The 20,113-nt window shown below is 41.8% G+C and overlaps 1 protein-coding gene across 1 annotated transcript in view; it reads right to left on the bottom strand.

Moving 5' to 3' along the window:
• Nucleotides 1–20,113, bottom strand: part of LOC145343030 (leucine-rich repeat-containing protein 2-like) — a 62,745-nt gene that overhangs the window by 7,888 nt on the left and 34,744 nt on the right. Inside the window, exons 5-6 of the mRNA XM_080188773.1 lie at nt 10,179–10,315; nt 1,729–1,874 (exon numbers count right to left, since the gene is read on the bottom strand). Coding sequence (XP_080044899.1) covers nt 1,729–1,874; nt 10,179–10,315 — 283 coding nt within the window. The remainder of the gene's footprint in view (nt 1–1,728; nt 1,875–10,178; nt 10,316–20,113) is intronic.

The raw sequence follows: 20,113 nt of genomic DNA on the forward strand, positions 1-20,113 counted from the left end.
GATTTTCCTCAGTAATTGCAGGATGTATGATATCTAGCAGAGGCAACTATGCAAAGGGTCAATAGAAGAATTATTTGGAAGAACTAAGTGGAATTCTGTGTGGGAGAAGAATGGGAAACTGGACCTGGGATGTGGTAGTATTAATAGGGAAACACTGGGTGTAGTGGGAATGTGCACTTTGTTGTGGCAGCATGGAATTTGCAGTGTGGTAGCATGAGGAAAGGAATACTAAGTGTGCATGTGGTGGGAAAGTAGACTTAGGAAGTGGCAGATCTGGAAAGGCAATGATGGGGCATATGAACATTGGGAAGGGGATTGATTGATGTGAGAAGATGTGGTGTACTGCTCAATGAGAGGGGTTTTCTTGGAGTTAGGCTGGCAGGTGGGCTTAAGATAATGGGTACTTGGCGTCAGGCTGATAATGATTGGCATTCTGATTCAGAGACGGAAGTGTGGGAGCAAGTCAAAAGCTGGGAATTCTGCACTGAGTAACCTACCTCCTGACTCCTCAAAACCTGCCCACCATCTACAAGGCATAAGTCAGTCATGGAATATTCTACAATTATCTGGCTGAGTGCAGTTCCAACAACACTTAAGAAAGTCGACTCTATCCAGGGCAAAGCAACTCACTTGATCAGTATCCTATCTATACCAATTTAAACATTCACTCACTCCACCACTGGTACTGTAGCAGCAATGTGTTCCATTTGCAAGATGCACTGCAGGAACTCACCAGGATTCCTTCAGCAGCATCTTCTAAAGCTACAACCTAATTATGAGAAAAACAAGGAATATTATCACTGCAAGCTCCCCTCCAAGTAAGACAACATTCTGACTTGGAAATATATTGTAAGAAGTCTCACAACACTAGGTTAATGTCCAATAGGTTTATTTGGTAGCAAAATCCATTAGCTTTCGGAGTGCTGCTCCTTCGTCAGGTAAGTGGGAGTTCTGTCCACAAACAGAGCATATAAAGACACAAACTCAATTTACAAAATAATGTTTGGAATGCAAATCTTTATAGGTAATCAAGCCTTAAAAGTACAGACAATGCGAGTGGAGAGAGCGTTAAGCACAAGTTAAAGAAATCTCCAGTTTATAAAGTCCAATTGCTGGAGGCATTTTTGGCACTTTTTCAGAACACTGTCCACATAGGACAATCTGGAGGCTTTAGGACTCCAAATTGTATCAAACCAGAGTTTTGGGAGGACTGAATTGTGACTGAAAACACATTTTATTGAGAACTCTAGACATTGTCTGGCAAAACTTTCATCCCATTAGTTTGTACTTGATTTCAATCAAAGGATCAAAGATGTAGGCCAAGTTGTGACATACACTTTCTTACACCCACTTTCTGCCGCAAAACATGATGGCCAGAATTCTCCGATATTGTATGCCCCGCCACTGCTGCCACAAGTATGGAGAGTTTGGCACTCAGCCAAATTATTGTTCACTTCAGTGGGGACGGAAAATCCTAACCGCTGGCAAGATTGGAGAATTCCAGGCTATATATGTCCATGAGAAGAGTCTACACCACAAAGACTGCAATGATTCAAAGAGGTCTCTCACCACCACCTTCTCAAGGGTAATTAGCAATGGGCTATAAATGCTGAACTTGCCAGCAATGCTTAGATCGTGTGAACGAATAATAAAAAAACTTTACTGAGCGCCCATTTTGGCCACTTCAGGTTTTGTACAGGCTTCTTCCATGGTTAATCAGGCAGTTACCTGTCTATATCCTGAGGCAGGTCTTTCAGCTTATTGTTGCTAATGTCTAGATTCTTGAGGTTTGACATTCGAAGCACACAGATAGGTATGCTCAGAAACTGGTTTGAGGACAGATCTAAGTAGCTGAGCTTTTGCAGGTCACGTAGCTGAAACACAAACAAAACTCAAATCATTTTGGTTGCACATTACAAACATAGTCAAGGCCTTCTATCTCCAACATGTGTTGAAACTAACCATTTAAATAGATCTTCTTTGCTCCTTTCTCTAGACTCAGCAGGCCAAGTAACTGTTAGACCTATCCCTCCACCTTCACAGAGGGCAGAATTTTATGGCACCATTGCAGCGGAGGCAGGGCTGTAAAATGCGGTGAGCCATTCAAAAATCCATTGCTTTCAGTGGGACTGTAAAATCCCACTGGAGTAACATTCAGCTTAAGTTTTCTGATATCGGTTGCCTGACCAGAAGAAGTGATGTATGTATGTCAGTACAGAAAAGGACCATACACCAGTCATAGAAACTGTCACATGGCTTTCGAATGTTAGCATTTGAATCTCAAACCTGCTACTTTTCTGACATTGATCAGGCATCTCCATTTTGATTCCATCTCTTGTTTACCACGCAATAGAATTTCTACATTTGACCACGACAACTTCCTTTTGGTATCTCATAGACACAATCCCAAAATATTTATTTCATTAATCCCAACTGTTTCTCTGGTTATGAAAAAGCTTCCTGTTCAACTATTTCAATAAAATGGTGGCAATGTTGGCTGAAGCTGTAATGCTTTTTGCAAAATGACCAACTGTCACCATCAACAGCAGCGAGTTAGTGCTTTTGAAGGATTTGCAATGAAAAAGGAGGAGGTATTGAATTGGCTGTATTTAAAGCTGATAAGGCACCATGACCAGCTGAAATGTATCCAAGGATACTGAGGGAAGTGGAAGTGGAAATTGGGGGAGGCAATATGTGGCCCTAATTTCCAGTCTAGCCTCAGGAGTGGTGCCAGAGAACTGGAGAATTGCAACACCCTTGTTCAAAATAAAATGGAAAGACAAGTCCAGCAACTACAGGCCAGTTGGTTTCACCTCAGATGTGAGCAAGCTCCACGAAATGTTAACTCAGGACAAAACTAAGAGTCACTTGGTCAAATGCAGGTTAATTAAGGAAAGCCAGTATGGATTTGTTAAGGGAAAAAAATCATAATTTTTTTAATTTATTACTTCATGGGATGTTGTCCATCCCTAATTGCCCGTGAACCAAGTGGCTGGGTAGGCAATAGTCAATCACATTGCTGTAGGTCTGGAGTCAAAAGTAGGCCAGGCCAGATAAGGTTGACAGATTTCTTTCCCTAAAGGAGATTAGTGAACCAAAGAGGGGTTTTTACAAAAATCAATGATAGTTTTGTGGTCACCATTACTGAGATTAACTTCCTGGAGATTTTTGAAAAGGGTAAGGCTGTTGACATGATGATACACATGGATTTGAATTTTGAACACAATGTGTGTGCATGGCAGGCAGGACCATAGAACATAGAACATAGAACATTACAGCGCAGAACAGGCCCTTCGGCCCACGATGTTGCGCCGACCAGTTAAAAAACAATGACCCACTAACCTTAACCAATCCCTTTTCGTCCATAAACCTATCCACGGATCTCTTAAACGCCCCCAAACTAGGCGCATTTACAACCGCAGCAGGCAGGGCATTCCAATCCCTCACCACCCTCTGGGTAAAGAACCTACCCCTGACATCTGTCCTATAACTACCACCCCTTAATTTAAAGCCATGCCCCCTCGTGCTAGCTTTCTCCATCCGAGGAAAAAGGCTATCACTGTCCACCCTATCTAAACCTCTAATCATCTTATATGTTTCAATAAGATCCCCTCTTAGCCGCCTTCTTTCCAGCGAAAACAACCCCAAATCCCTCAGTCTCTCCTCATAGGACCTCCCCTCCATACCAGGCAACATCCTGGTAAACCTCCTCTGCACCCTCTCCAAAGCCTCCACATCCTTCCTGTAATGTGGGGACCAGAACTGCACACAGTACTCCAAGTGCGGCCGCACCAGAGTTGTGTACAGTTGCAACATGACGCTGCGACTCCTAAATTCAATCCCCCTACCAATAAACGCCAAGACACCGTATGCCTTCTTAACAACCCTATCTACTTGATTCCCAACTTTCAGGGATCTATGTACACATACACCTAGATCCCTCTGTTCATCCACACTATTCAAAGTCCACCCGTTAGCCCTATACTCAACACATCTGTTATTCCTACCAAAGTGAATTACCTCACACTTCTCCGCATTAAACTCCATCCGCCACCTCTCGGCCCAGCTCTGCAACCTGTCCAAGTCTTCCTGCAAACTATGACACCCTTCCTCACAATCTACCATGCCTCCGACTTTGGTGTCATCAGCAAATTTACTAATCCACCCAACTATACCCTCATCCAGATCATTAATAAAAATTACAAACAGCAGTGGCCCCAAAACAGATCCCTGAGGCACACCACTCGTAACCGAACTCCATGACGAATATTTACCATCAACCACCACCCTCTGTCTCCTATCTGCTAGCCAATTCCTGATCCAATTTCCTAGATTACCCTCAATCCCATACATCTGCATTTTCTGCAGAAGCCTACCATGGTGAACCTTATCAAACGCCTTACTAAAATCCATATATACCACGTCAACTGCCTTACCCCCATCCACCTCTTTGGCCACTTTTTCAAAAAACTCAATAAGGTTAGTAAGGCGTGACCTACCCGCTACAAAACCATGCTGACTACCTCCAATCAATTCATTACTCTCCAAATAACTATAAATCCTATCCCTAATAATTTTTTCTAAAACCTTGCCCACAACAGAAGTGAGACTCACCGGTCTATAATTCCCGGGGAAGTCTCTGTTCCCCTTCTTAAACAATGGGACAACATTCGCTAACCTCCAATCTTCCGGTACTATACCAGAGGCCAAAGACGACCTGAAGATCAGAGCCAGAGGCTCTGCAACCACTTCTCTTGCCTCCCAGAGAATCCTAGGGTAAATCCCATCCGGACCAGGGGACTTATCTATTTTCAATCCCTCAAGAATATCCAGCACATCCTCCTTATCAACTGTAATACTGTCTATTCTACTCCCCTGCAACCCAGTGTCCTCCTCAGCCATATTCTTGACCAGAAGTTTGACAATCCCACCTGAGATCAATTATGCTTCATGATATTACGCTGGCTGGCTATTTAAGAGGATAGCATCCAGATAGGTTCAGCGGGGCCGGCAGAGTGGGTGTACAATGGGTGCTGGGTCCAATGGTGGCCTGGTGCAAAGTTTAAAGGCAGCTGTCAGAGGTTGCTGAAGACATTGGAGAAGGCAGAGGGACATCTACATTGTAGTGGCTGCAACACCAGGAAGACAATCCAGACAGGAGCGTTGCAAGGTGGGCAGCAAAACTTCCCCATTTTTCAGAGTGTCTGCATGCCCTTGTGGAGGTGGTGACAGCCAGGAGGGATATCCTGATGCCGAGGGATGGAAGGAGGAAGTCACCCCATCTAACTAAGAAGGCCTGAGCAGAAGTGGCAGCTGAGCTCAGTGGGCATGGCATGTCCAGCATATGTGGATAAAATACCGGAAAAGGTTTATTGATCTTCTACGCTCAGCAAAGCTGAATTCTGAGTTGTCCAGAATGGAGTATTGAGGAAGGGGCTTGTCCAGAGTTACACTCAAACATGTGGGAATCTGGGAATCTCAGAACACATCTCTTCCCCTGTAAGTTAAGGCTGCAGAGATGATCTGGGTCCATCAAAGGATCAAGTGTGCAAAGGGACTGGAAACAACTCTGCGAGATCTGCTACTGGTGGTGGGATGCCAAACCTGGGACTCCTCAGCAGCCATGAGCTGGGAGCCCTGGAGCTTGAGCGTGAGAGGGTGGTCACCAAGTCTCAAAGAGGCCAGTGGGCTGAAGCGAGACAGCTTGAAGGTGAAACAAATGTATGGGCGTCACAGCCCTCATAAGAATTTCAATAATGCATCAATCACTGAACCACAGTAATGCCATTGATACCAATCACACTGGGCTGCAGATCATGGACATTGAATCTGTGTGCTATGACTAAGTTCTGGACAATTGTTTTCATCCCTCGGATAAGCCATCATCCACAGCCAGCCAGCCAGCCTTCTCTCAGTATCAAGCACCAGTCCAGACATTGTCACATCAGTAGGCAATAGCACATCAGCTCATTTGGCGGTGTTCATCTTTCTATTTGTTGCAGAATCAAACAGGTAAAATATAGTATTGATTCATAATTTCATTATTTCTTTGATTTTGTCTTTAATAGGCACATTGGATCCACTAGAGGGCAAAAAAGCCATAGCTCAGGTAGAAGCTTATTTAAAAGGTGAATCTTCGAATATTATTTGTACAATTTTATTTAGTGAAAAGTTCTATACAGAGAAACATTTTCATCTTCAGCAAAAATCGAGTAAACACTGTGCACTCAACATTTACTCATTTTTATCACTTGAATGTTGCCTCCCTGCAAAGAACTTTCTACTTTGCTTCCCAATTGAATCCTTTGTAACGAGGTTATTGATGTTATAATAAGTTATATTTTTGAGTAAGTACAATATACACATTCAGAATACAAGATAAACAAAACCAATGTTTTATCAACAGTTGAAGCTTCAATTGAACAGAGTTAGCACCTTTTTCAAGTTCAGTGCTTCATTTCTGGGTGTGGTTTTATGATTATTGACTATAATGTGTAATTCCTATGTCGTACTGAATCCAATTTAGATAAACTATACCAACTGTACCTGAAAAAGAATCAAAATTCAAATTTACATTATAATCTTTTATTTAAGCACTTACTGTGAAGTTGACCTTTATATATGGCCTTCTCTGAACTTATCAATGTGTCAATTGCACTTAATTAATTTAAAGGCAGAAATTGGGGCAGAGTTTTACGGCCACTACAGGGGGCATGTAAAATTATGTAAGTCGTTTTTCTGCTGCCTTCCCCTGCCCTTGTTGCAATTTTACAGACAAGGCTTAGGCCTGCTCTTCAACCCTCACACCAATTGAAACCCTTAAGGGTCACTTCCAACCCTGGTTGCAATTTATTTGCCCAACAGGAGGAGGTCGGGAACAGGGTTGGGATGGGTGGGATGGGAGGGGTAGCCTGCTCGGACCTTGTGCGGGAAAGGGGGAGTGAGCCCTTATCAAGACCCCTTTCACAATCGGAACCTCTCTCACTATTGCCTTTCTGACCCATTGGATGCTGTCTCACTATCTGGCCTTTGTCTGGTAATGCCCGAGAAGTGCCCGACAATCAGATGGGGCGGAGATCTCGTTCCAGGTGAAATAATGCTCCTTACAGTGCTAAATGGCTGCAGGGCCGTTGTATACAAGAAGGTGTGAGTTCCCCACTGACTTTTTTTGATGGAGGGGATGGGAGGCCCTGGCACATGTTAAGTGCTGCCCTAAGAGAACCTAGCCAGAAAATTGGGCAGGTGTGGGCGAGATGGATTTTGTGAGGTGCTGGCCAAGTGTGGGTTTCTCAGCGCTGGCATGAATTCCAGTGACACACCTAGAGAAAAAAAACAATGCTGTCTCCATGACAACCTATAAAGTGAAGCTTAGAGCAGATTAAATCAGCGTTACTGCATGTCTGGGAAAGAGGTGGAGAGAGGCTTGAAGTGCCAAAGACACATTGCTTTCTGCTTGTGCCAGGGTTGTATCACTTAATAGCTGCAAGTGGCTTTGCAGCAAAAAGCCCAACTTTAGTTTCCCAGCAGATGAGGACCCCTGGGTGCCAAGTTGGTGTTTCATATCTTGAAAATATAATTGGGATGTGACCAATTATACTATAGTGCCATATGCACCACCAATTAAAGTATGACATATCAGAGCCAGTTTTCATCTTCACCATGATAATCTGCTGGAACAGATTACCGGTTCATTGAAGAATGTTCTTAATTTTCATGCCGTTGAAATCAATGCAAATAAAAATCGTGATTTTTATTTTGTCCTGGTGAATTGTCCCCTTGATTTACTGTCCAGTAGGTGAAGACAAAGCTTACCTACATTGTTTTTAATGAAATTGATTAATACTGAGCATCCTTTGTGCATGAATGTCAGAAAATTAGTTGCCTGACAAAGTTACTCTTATTTATTATCTGAATGGAGCCCCCACTTATTTCAGTGGGTGCTTCCTATGCACAAGTCGAGGTCCACTGGAAATGTGCTCTATTGGTCTTTTCTTGATCAACAATTTGTGTCACAGGTCCACTGCACAGGATATAATAGACTTAAAAATTAGCTCTATACAACTTTAAATGTAACATCTAATTATCAACATTCTCCACAGTGGCAAACAGTTTCAAAGGGTAGGTGCTGTGTGCAGTTAGTCCAAAACTGGTATGAAACAAGTACAGAGCTGCCCTCTGGAGGTAACTCTTGTACTAACTAGTCACATGCTAGTACATACAGATCTTCAATGAAATGTAGATCTGAATAGGCAAGAATATCAATTTGTACATACAAGGCACCTTTAACATTGTAAAGCATCCCAAAGTGTTTCACAGGAGACAAAACAATGGGGGCCACCTTAAGCTTTACCCACTGGGTACAGAATTGAGGAAACTGATCACCTGATATGAGAAATTAGGGCCTTTAAATTGGTATTTGTGCATTATGTAGAGCTCTTATGAGATTAGCTAATACAACACTGATTTCCTCTCTGTCTGGAAAGATAATTTCGAAACAAATTACAATTCTGAACAGTCTCTGGAAATAGCATGCCACTTAGTTCAGGTTTGCATCTTGAAATTCCTAAATTAGTAGGATGATAACTTGTGCACCCCCTAATCTGTGTAAATGTTTAGAAAGGATCAGACCCACAACAACATGATGTAAACTAAAAAGCTGAGCCGGAGCAGTGGGGGATGTGATTGCCCTGGCCTTTTCAGCATTTATCCTGTATCCATTGTTCAGCAGGGTTTGATTAGGGTAGGATTAGAGTTAGGATTGACAGTAGGTAAGCTACCGACCCCAGAAAAAGGCAAATTAACATGTGTTCGGGGACAGGGGACAGTTCCTGTGAAGTCCAGTTCTCATGAGGCAGCCACCTCTTCAGATGGAATGATGGATCAGAGGAGGAGGGGAAGAACAAGCGAAGACTTTCCTAACACTTTGAGTAAAGAGTAGAATTCTGCTATCAATACTCTGTATTCATTCCTCTGGAATGATGGACGGTTGGCTCAACTGCTCTCAACTGTCATGATACTTCATCTGTTTAATTAATTCTTGCATTTTATTTAGACTTTTGCTTTTTAATAAACTTAATATGCTATCTTAAAATTACTTGCAAATAGTCGACTACCTATTTTAAGTATCTGTGGCCCCCAATCCAAACTCCTACATTGGACATTATTTAAAAAGACATGATTTTCATTTCCATTGATTTCACAAGGATTTTACAATAAACAGGCAATCTGTTCCACCAGATTACCATGCAAATGGTGAAGATGAAAATCCACTCTGGTATGACATTTCACAGGAGTGTTATCAAACATTCAAATGTCAGGCAAGCAACCTGACAAATCAGAGTCAGCAGAGGAGTTGTGAGAGAAGGTGCTGAGGCAAGCTGGTGTTGTCAGTGAACTTATGGAAGCTTACATGTTTTTGTATAATATTATAAGGGGCAATGTGTAGCTGAAAAATTGGAGAGCAACAATGATAGATCTTTGGGGAACACCAGATGTAATAGTGCAAAAGAAGAAAAAAGGGCCATTACAGGTGAATCTCTAGTTCTCAGTGAATAGATAGCAATGGATCTGGAAGGCTGTCCCACCCAACTGGATGGCAGACCATGTCAAAGGCTGCAGCCAGGCTGAGAAGTGTTCCGAGAAATAATCTACCTCAGTCTTAATCATATAGGATGCCATTTGTGATTTTGTTAAGAGCTGTTTCAGGTCTACAGTTGGGATAGAAACCTGACTGGAGGGGTTCAAACAGAACTGTGGAAAGGTCGGATAGAAAAGACAGGTTATAGTTTGCATGGATAAAGGTTAGAATTGTAGCTAAAATTTGTTTGTGAATATTTTAATTTCATTCTTCAGATGTGCGTCCTGCTTAGTTAAACAAATGGCCAATCACTTCATTTTTAGACAGTCACACATTGCTTGAAAATATCAGGTGATGATACAGAATTAGAAGATTAGAAGCACCTTGTTTTTAAGGATACTTTGGAAGTAAGAGTTTGATAATTGTACAGTAGTGCCACACGATACAAAAAGCAACCACTTTAAATAGCTTCAGTTGAACAATAAGCACACGTCTATATAGAAACACACCACATGTTCTTTGTGGCATAAAGCTTGTACAGGTCTTGATTTAAATTATCCACAGCACGAAGACCATTAGTTGTTTCATCCAAAGACATTACCTCAAATGGGAGCTCTGTCAGTTCCAGGTTACTTGATAAGTTCAATTTTTCGAGGTTCTCGCAGCACCCAAGCTCCAGTGGAACAGATGTCAGCTTGTTATAACTAACATTCAGTTCTTTCAGTTTGGTCATTTTTCCTGTCAAAGCACAAGCATCAGATCTTTATTTATCAGTACCATCAATCTTTACTGTAAGGAAGCATGGCAGGTACAATTTACTGAGTGAGCAATTGGATGACAAGATCTTCTTTATGATTTGATGCTTGTTTATTTGCTCTGCCAGTTTGGTCCCCTACTATCTAGCATTCCTAAAGAACACAATTCCATGGGCATCTGTCACCATGGTGTCGGCTGTGGTTCAGTTGATAGTACTCTTGCCTCTGAGTTAGAAAGTTGTGACTTCAAAGACTTGAGTTCAAAACTCTAGGCAAACACTCAGTGTAGTCATGAGGGGAGAACTGAAATGTCAGAGGTGCCATATTTCCATTAAGATGTTAAACCAAGGCCTCAACTGTCCTCTCAGGTGGATGCAATAACACCAAGAAGACCAGTGTTGTTCTCCCATGCCCTGGCCAATACTTATTGCTCAGACATCATCACTAAAAGCAGATTATCTGACAATAATCACTCTGTGAGTTCCCTACTTTACAATAGTGATTACACTTCAGAAGTATTACATTGACTGTAATACACTCTGGAACTTCCAGTGGTCAGGAAGGGCACTGTACAAATCCAAGTGTTTCTATCCTTGGATGCTCCATCCAAGTGACCATGATTTATGTGTCAGGCTTAAATATTACCAAGCTCTCAAACTCCCATGCGGCATCATATCAAATCCCAAGCACATCCACATTAGAAACTACAAGATATTCTTCCAAATGGGATTACCGGCAGAATCTCGAGATAGATTTTTCTCCCTAACTTTTCCTTTCCCAAATAAAGGACACCTGCACAAACTGCAACTTTATTACATTAGAAACAATGCAGATGTTCCAATATAATAATGGGCCAGATTTCCATCATGACAGAGAGTCTACATTGTGGTGAGAATAGCAGAATGGTCAGAAATCAAAGTTCCAGCCTCAAACATGGCATGTTTCATTTTCATAGTGCAGGGAGCAGAGTCGGGGCAGAAGTCATGTTCGCAGAGGCAACTGGTTATTTGCAGAAGTGAGATTTTGATAGACCAGGAGTTTGAAACCCAAAGTGTGCAGATTAAATCAGGTAAGACCGGGTTGGAACTTAGTGAATTTGTTTAAGTAGCCAAGAGTACCCCTTTGAAGAAGGAAGGTATATCTTTGATATGGTAATGGGCATCTTAGGGGGAGATAAGACACACTTTGGGGATGTGAGGAAACCTTTAGAATTTTAAAAAAGTAGACATGCTTATGTGTAAATCAATTGGAACTGCCTACTCCTGCTCCTATTTCTTATGTTCTTATGTTCTTATGTTCTTATGAACTGTCAATGGAACTAGGCAAGTTGGCAAGGAGAGCCAGTTAGCTTGACCTCTATGGTGGGGAGTTTGCTGGAATCGATCATCAGGGAGGAAATGACTGAGTATTTGGAAAGACAAAGCTTAATCCACCATTGTCAGCATGGCTTTATGAAGGGAAAGTCATGCTTGACAAACTTGCTTGAGTACTTTGAGGATGTAATCAGCAAGGTAGATAGTAGGGAACCTATGGATATAATATATTTAGACTTCCAGAAGGTGTTTGACAAAGTGCAGCTCTAAAGACTGATCCTATAGGTAGGATCGCAGGGGACCGGGGGTAGAGCACTAGATTGGATTGAGGATTGGCGAACTTATAGAAAGCGGAGGTTTAAGATAAATAGATCCTTCTCTGGCTGGTGAAATGTAACTAGCAGGGTGCCACAGAGGTCAGTCTTCAAACTTCAACTGTTTACAATCTATATAAATGACCTGTAAGGAGGAACAGAGTGTAACATAGCAAAATTTGTGAATGATACTAAAATAGGTGGGAAAGCAGTGAGTGAAGTGGATATAAAGATTCTACAGATAAGTATAAATAGGCTGGAAAATGGGCCAAAATTTGGCAGATGGATATGTGTGAGGTTATCCACTTTGGCAGAAAAAATAGAAAGGCAAATTATCTCTCTAAGCTTATTTACCATGTGCCAATCTGCTCATGGCTCAGGTAGTAATCCAGAGGTTATCTCCTTTGAGATTCTGCTTTTTAATTTAGTCCCTAGCTGATCATAAACCCTAAGCAGAATCTCTTTCCTAATCCTATCAATGTCATCGGTACCAATGTGGACAATGACAGCTGGATCCGTCCCCTCCCACTGCAAGTTCCTCTTCAGCCCTTATCATTTGTCCTGAATCCCGGCACCAGCAGGCAACACAGCCGTCTAGACTCCCACTCTCAGCTTCAGAGAACTGTGTTAATCTCCCTGATTATCAGACATCTATTACCAATAGGTTCCTATTTTCTCCCCCAACCTCAAAGAGTCCCTGTACCACTGTGCCCTGGTCACTTTGCTCATCTGCCCTGCAGTCTTTCATTCTCACAAGTCGCAAGAATCTCAAACATGTTGGACAATTGCGAGGGTTGGTGCTCCAGTACTTCTACTTTCTTACCTGCCTCCTTCGTTGTCACATCCTCCTGTCCCTGACAACATCAGGAGCCTGCCCAAAAGTGTGAAGGCAGCTAATTAGGTCACCTTCAGGAATATAGTGCAGCCAGACTGGCTCCTGGCAAGCACGCGCTTGGGGAGCTCCATAAGGCTCTGGCATCAGGGTCCAAAACCCCAGGGGAAAATTCTGCCCATACTGACCGTTGTAATATAGCAACTGTAACAGCCAAATTGGGCATCACGAGGTTCCGCAAATAGCATATGATAAAGCCCAGATAATCTGTATTTTTTAAGGAAAGTTGGTATACTAACAATTATTGTCCAGGACACTGAGAACTCATCTACACTTTAAAAAATCTTTTACTTTTTGCAAACAGTCAATCTGTTTTTATAGCATGTAGTGAGTGATTAAATAGGCTTATTTTTTTAAAAAAATGAAAACTAGGAACAAGTGAAAGGTGGGACTGTTGGAAATCGTTAAGAGTGGAACACTCTGATATGATATATGGTTCTGTTCACGTTGAAGTCATGTAGCAGTTGTTGAATTTAATATTGGAATACACGAGCTGAGATGTGCGTCATGGAACAGTGGAAAATATCACTCTGACTTTGATCATTTAAAAATTACAGCAGAATTCTTCATGAAATGCATGTTGTAGCAAAGATTAGATGATTGCAACTGATTAGCGTATGGAACAACTGTTTAGAAAGGTGCCAAAATACTTGAATCCTGTGATGCTTTCCAGAATTTCAGGAATTCAAAAGGGCACTTAAAGAAATAATCCACTCTGAACATAGAACTAGTGTTCATGCCACAATGCATTACACTGCTATTTATTCCATGCAATTGGAAAATTTGCTGTGTGATTCCTTATGACTAAATCTTAACAGGAAATATCAATTCAGATAGCTTAACTGGATGAACGCAGCATGCTTTGATCACAGTAATATGAAATAGTGAGAATTTCAATTGTAATTAAATTAAGAGACCAGTGAATAAAAGAATTATTGTTTCTCTGGAGTTTGGATTTTACCTAAATTATGCATATGATAAATTATGCAAATGTATGAAAGATAATAAATTAATACTGCATGATAATGAACTGATATCCTTTGAAATCAGTAATGTAGTATGAAGGGTAATAATGTGAGCTAGGTTAACCTTGTTGTAGTGTCATTGCGGCATTTATATGCTGCTGGCATATTTGGCTGAAGGGAAAGAGATTGATTGACACTATTATCACCTTATGCTGGAGAGCAAGGCACAGTGGCACTGGGGTTAGCATTGCTGCCTCACTGCCTCGCAACCCAGGTTCGATTCCAGCCTTGAATAACTGTGTGGAGTTTGCACATTCTCCTTGTGTCTGCGTGGGTTTCCACTGGGTGCTCCGGTTTCCTCCCACAGGCCAAAGATATGCGGGTTAGGTGGATTGGCCATGCTAAATTGCCCCTTAGTATCCCAAAATGTGTAGATTGGGGGATTAGCGGGGTAACACATGGAGTTATGGGGATAAGGCCTGGGTAAGATGCTGTTAGAGGATCAGTGCAGACTCAATGGGCCAATTGGTGTTTATCAGCACTGTAGGGATTCTATGATTCTTTGAGGGAACTTTAAAGCATGAATCAAAGGAACACAGTGATAAAACTGAACCTAATACCATTTTCACAAGCTGTTCTGCTTCTATCAATATTCTGTATCCTCAGGCTACAACCATCAAGAAGTATTTAAATTACCTGACAATTGCAAATTTCATTTTAATATTCAAAAAATAAGCTACTGTATATTGAATAGTTATCTCAATTGAACAATTTTGAAACAAGAGCTAAAACCTTTAGCAATCATGTGAGACAACTGCAGAACTGGGTTGTGTACTGTGGTGCAGTGAAGCATGTTGCTGAAGCAATAGACAGTAATAATAGCCCACAAATCACTGGTTGCAGCAATAGAAAAGAAATGCTTAACACATTTGTATGGCGTTCCTGGGCATTAACACAACTGAAATAAGCAGGTTAACAACACTGATGAACTAGCAGACAGTTCATGCGCACGGATTAAGTGTTTCTAAGATAATATCACAAACAGTAATTTCTTGGCTATTATTCTTTGAAAAATTGAATCATTGCTACTATGATTCAGGCATGCGCTGTATGAAACTGAGGCGCACTGGTCAGATTTTATCCTTAGTTCTGTGTTAAACTAGCCCAGCCTGAACAGCACTGTCCTCAGCATTCATGTGGTAGGGAAGGCAAATATCTGCAAGAGTTGCTACTACTTATTGCTATTCAGTGCTCCCTGCTGAAAATATGCAGTTTGATGTCTGGTGATGACAGAATTTAGCTAAATGTCCCCATATGACAATAGCTCAGTGATGCACAAGATTCAGGTTAACACACAAAAAGTGACTTGATTCCAACAACATGTCTACGCCTCCATGTCTGATCAATGAATTTGACTAGCTGCTTAATTGTGAATGTCACCCTGGAGTACTACAAACATGTCTGGCTCCAGTTTCAGCTAACAGAGCTTGCTACAGAGGACTTCAATTTCTCATCACGAGGTATCATTAGAACACAAAGAGAACTCACTTATGTTCTTCTGAAGGATAGTGATCATTAGACAACTGACACACACAGGTTTGAGCCTTCTCTTGGTTAATAGCAAGTAGCAGGAACTTCTCCCAAGTATATAGTACAATTTAATGGAAAATGTGCATGGTATTGCTACGCTCTTGATCACTGCAAGGACACATTATGGATCCTGAAAAAGAGTTTTCTATCATTCTGACATGTGACTTTTTCACTTCCCAAAAATGGGTTTGGGTTCAGTGGCTTGTAAAAATGAAAAAGATCAGAATCCTTTGGCAGTTCAAGCGTTTTAAGGGTAAAGGCCCGACAGCAATGAGATTTTGGGATGACAAGTCCTCACTATGTACAGTATCTATTGATGTTGTCTGTCTCTGCCTCAGAGAGTAATAGTGCCCTCAAATATTCCTGAGACACTCTTGTCTAACTAACTGGCCATCATGATTTAAGCCTTAAAAATGTCAGCTATCTGTTCTCAAAGTCAGGGAGTGGGTGAAAATTTATGCACCAAGGATTAAAGGTTGGGTGCAAGGCATTGGGAGGCATTATATTAAGCTTTGCAGCTGCAACCCAGCATAGAACTCATACAAAACGTAGGACCCTTACAAGGAGGCCATTCGGCCCATCACATCTGTGCCAACCACAATCCCTCCTACGCCCTATACCCATAACCTCATATATTTATCCCACAAATCCCTCTAACCTATGTGTCCCAGGATCCTAAGTGGCAATTTAACATAACCCACACATCTTCAGACTGTGGGAGGAAACTGGAGCACTCGGAAGAAACCCACGCAGACACGGGCAGAACATGCAAACTCCACACAGACAGTGACCCAAGTTGCTGACCAGTGTGCCACTGTCTGCGCCTGTCCCTCCATGTCGCACAACGCATCTGCCATAGAGAATCCAATAGCCCTCAATGTTTACAGAGGTACCCAGTTGACCCTGCATATGAGGGATGGGTGGCCATTGAAACAACTTGCCAGAACCCCTTGTGAAGTAGATATTAAGTGAGGGACCAACCAGATGGGAGGCTTTTGGTAATTCTGAAGGGATATTGGCATTAACCGGGCAGGCCAAGTGATGAAGCTGGAAGGGCGCCAGACATGTGAGTGGACATTGGCTGCCGGACAAGGTGTGGGAATTACAGCTTTGAGGACCAGGAGGACAAGGGGTGTTGGGAGGGTGTGAGGATAACAAGGGAAACAATCCCAAGTTCTCTAATCTATCCTCATAATTGTAATTTCTCATCTCTGGAACCACTTTTGTAAACTCCTTCTCTACTTTCTCCATTGTGTTCACATCCTTGCTATGGTGTAGCGTCCAGTTCTGTACACTTTGGTGGGGAGTTTTTAATAAGCCACCACTTCCTAAAACACAGAGAGAGGACAAGTTCGAAGTTATTTGCTCAAGGAATGTTTGGAAAAAGAGCAAGATATAAAAGTGCAGTTTTGTGCATCTGTAGCTCTTTTGGCATAGACAGTTTACAAATATTTAATTTTAATTTCCCAACAGAGCTAGTTCTGCACCTCTGGCTTAAAACATTAACTTTCTGCCTGTTTTATTGAGTGCTTAGCAGGCCAGTTAACAACCAAAAAATGTGAACTGTATGGCTGAATTTATAAGATGAAGAACTGCACAGCAAAAATATGGCCTCTATCTTGTCCCAAGTTGCTCTTAAATGCTTTATTCTTAACTGCCATTGCAGTCCAGAACACAACCTTTATACTGTATGGTCAAAACAAAAAGTGAAACTGCACCACTTTACAATCTTTATCTGCACATCCATTCTCATAGACCTCCCACATAGTGCCTATGACAAACACAAAGAAATGGGAATTGGGACAGTTTAGATCACTCAATTTTAGAGAAGTGTAAAATCAACAACCCAACCCAGAAGGCCATAGCTTTCAGACTGAGCTTGCAGCAAGCAGTGAGAGAAGCAACATCAAGGAAAAACTACATCATTACCAATATACATATCGTGAATGGATCTGGCCATGAAAGCTTTGGCAGGCGTGTCTACCGCACAGTCTTTGTGAAACGAAATCCCTTCTTCGCAGTAAGGACACCGTCCAATGTGCTGTGTGGCACTGAATGAGACAGATGCAGAACAATTCTAGAAGCTCATAACAGGGCCTTCACGAGGGTCTGTGGACCACTTGCAACAACAGAATTGTATTTTACTACTACCTGTAATCCCATGGAACTCTCGTCCTGCTCTTCCCATCAGGCCAGTTAATTAATATTGATTAATAATAAGGAATGTAAAAGGCAATTCCCAGAACAGGCATACCTAAAAATCAGGTGACAACATCTGAAGCTACAACACAGAACTCCATGCACGCTAAACTGCAGAAGCAACACACTATAAACAGACGTTAGTAATCTGACAACCCCAGATCACAGCTCTGCAATCCTGGTACCTCTAGTCATGAATGGTGGAGAACAATTCAGCACTAACAGGAGAAAGAGTCTCTATGAAACTCTTCAATGATGACAGTCACGAGCAAGTGAATTTAAAAGGCATGGCTGAAGTGATTGCAACCACCTTCAATCAGAAATGCTCCATTGTTGATCCATCTTGGCCTCTGCCTGAGGTCCCTACCATCACAGAAGTACTTGTCTGCCAATTCCCTCTAATATCAAAAATAGTTGAGTGTGTTGATACAGCAAAGGCTCAGGCAATACCCTAGCTGCAGTGCCAAAGGCTTGCACTCCAGAATAAGTCACACTATAGCCAAGCTGTTCCAGCACAGCAACAGTGTGGGCATCTACCCAACAATGTGGAAAATTACCCAGGTATGCCCTGGCTGCAAGAAGCAGGACAAATCCAATCCAGTCAATAACTGTGTCACCAGTCTACTCTTAATCATCAGCAAAAATGATGGAAGGTGTCATTGACAGTGTTGTCAAGCAGCACTTACTCATCAATAACCTGTGCACTGATGCTCAGTTTGGATTCTAACAGACTCACTTGGCTCCAGACTTCATTAGAAACATGAACCAAAGAGCTGGATTTCCGAGGTGAGGTGAAAGTGATTGCACAGCACGTCAAGTCAGCATTTGACCGAGCGCGGCAACAAGGAGTGTTAGTAAAATTAGAATCAATAGGAATTGGGAAGAAAATTCTCCAATGGCTGGAGTCATACTTCACATAAAGGAAGATAACAGTGGGCATCAGAGGCTAATCATCTCAGCCCAGGACATCACTGCTGAAATTGCTCAGGTCCAAACATTTGCCATTGCCTCATCAATGACCTTCATTCCATCATAAGTTCAGAGGACCCCATGCACCCTGGACATATCCTCTTCCATCTCTTCCACTGAGAAAGAGATACAAAAGTCTGAGGTCACATACCAACCAATTCAAGAACAGCTTCTTCCCTGCCACCATCTACTTTTGATTGAACCTAACTCACACTAAGTTAATCTTTCTCTACACCCCAGCTACGACTGGAGCATTACATTCTACACTCTCTCATTTCCTTCTCTGTGAATGGTATGCTTTGTCTGCATAGCATGCAAGGAACAATACTTTTCACATGTATACTAATACATGTGACAACAATAAATAAAATAAAATCAAAAATGGAGATATATATAGACTATTGCACAGTTCTGTCTGCTCACATGCAACAAGACCTGGACAATGTTCAGCTTGGGCTGATAAATGCCAAGTAATATTCATGTCATGCAAGTTCCAGGCAATGACCATCTCCAACAAGAAAAAATTGAATCACCATCCCTTAACAATGGTCAATGGTATTACCATAAGTGAATTCCCCCAACATGGTGTAGGTTGGGTTGTTCCAAGTGGTGGATGAAATGTCTTCTGTTCTCAAGCCTTCATACACCAAGGATGGCCATGCCAGGCCTTTGGCCATACTGCACCAAAGCACCTCCCCAAACATCTCTCTTTTTATATAGAAAAACCCCTTGGACACACTATCATTTGCAAGTCAGTACATACATGGTCTACAACGAAAATCATCATACATGTACAGAAAATTGGTTATTTTAGTCTGACCCACTTTCGTCTTTCCTTACACAGGCATTTCACACAAAATCATTAAAATGTGCAGCTCTTCTAATGGGACCTGTGCGATTTATTAGCTGTTCACCTGGTGTGTTTGCTCATTCCTGGGGTGACATTATTTCTCCGGATAATTTTGCTGCCTTGGCACATGTTGCTGTATTAGTAATTGTTGTTGTTGATCCATTGCCTTTGTTGGGAAATAGTTCACCTCTGGGACTGATGGTCATTCAGTTCCTTGTGCGGCTTCTATCTTCCACATCTGCAAGGGAACATCTTCTCCAGTTCCATGTATATGCCTGTGATTATGACATTATATTTGGTCATTCACATTTACTGCACATGATCTACACAAATCCTAAGTTGCCGAGTAGGCTTATTTCTGTTGAGAACGTTGAATGTTTGCACTCTGACCAGTTCTCCAATTCTCAGCCCTGACAATGATTTGGCAGCTTGATCGAGGTGAAATTTGGCTTTCTGTTGTTTCAATTTGATTTTGATATTCATGCCTGTCATCACTTCTGGTTTCAGTAGTGATTCGCTGCTGGAAGAGTAGTTTGGAAGCAGTTGATAATAATGCCCTCTGTAGGCGTGTTTCACCAATCTAGGATTGCCTTGTACACATTTATGCTGGATCTACTCAACTTTTTAATGAAACTTCTGATAATTTTCACTGCATCAGCCTTTCCATTTGTGTGGAGATAGTGCAGAGA

This window comes from Carcharhinus amblyrhynchos, chromosome 5 (assembly GCF_965287045.1).
Source record: "Carcharhinus amblyrhynchos chromosome 5, sCarAmb.v2.hapA, whole genome shotgun sequence".
In the NCBI taxonomy this organism is placed as follows: domain Eukaryota; kingdom Metazoa; phylum Chordata; class Chondrichthyes; order Carcharhiniformes; family Carcharhinidae; genus Carcharhinus; species Carcharhinus amblyrhynchos.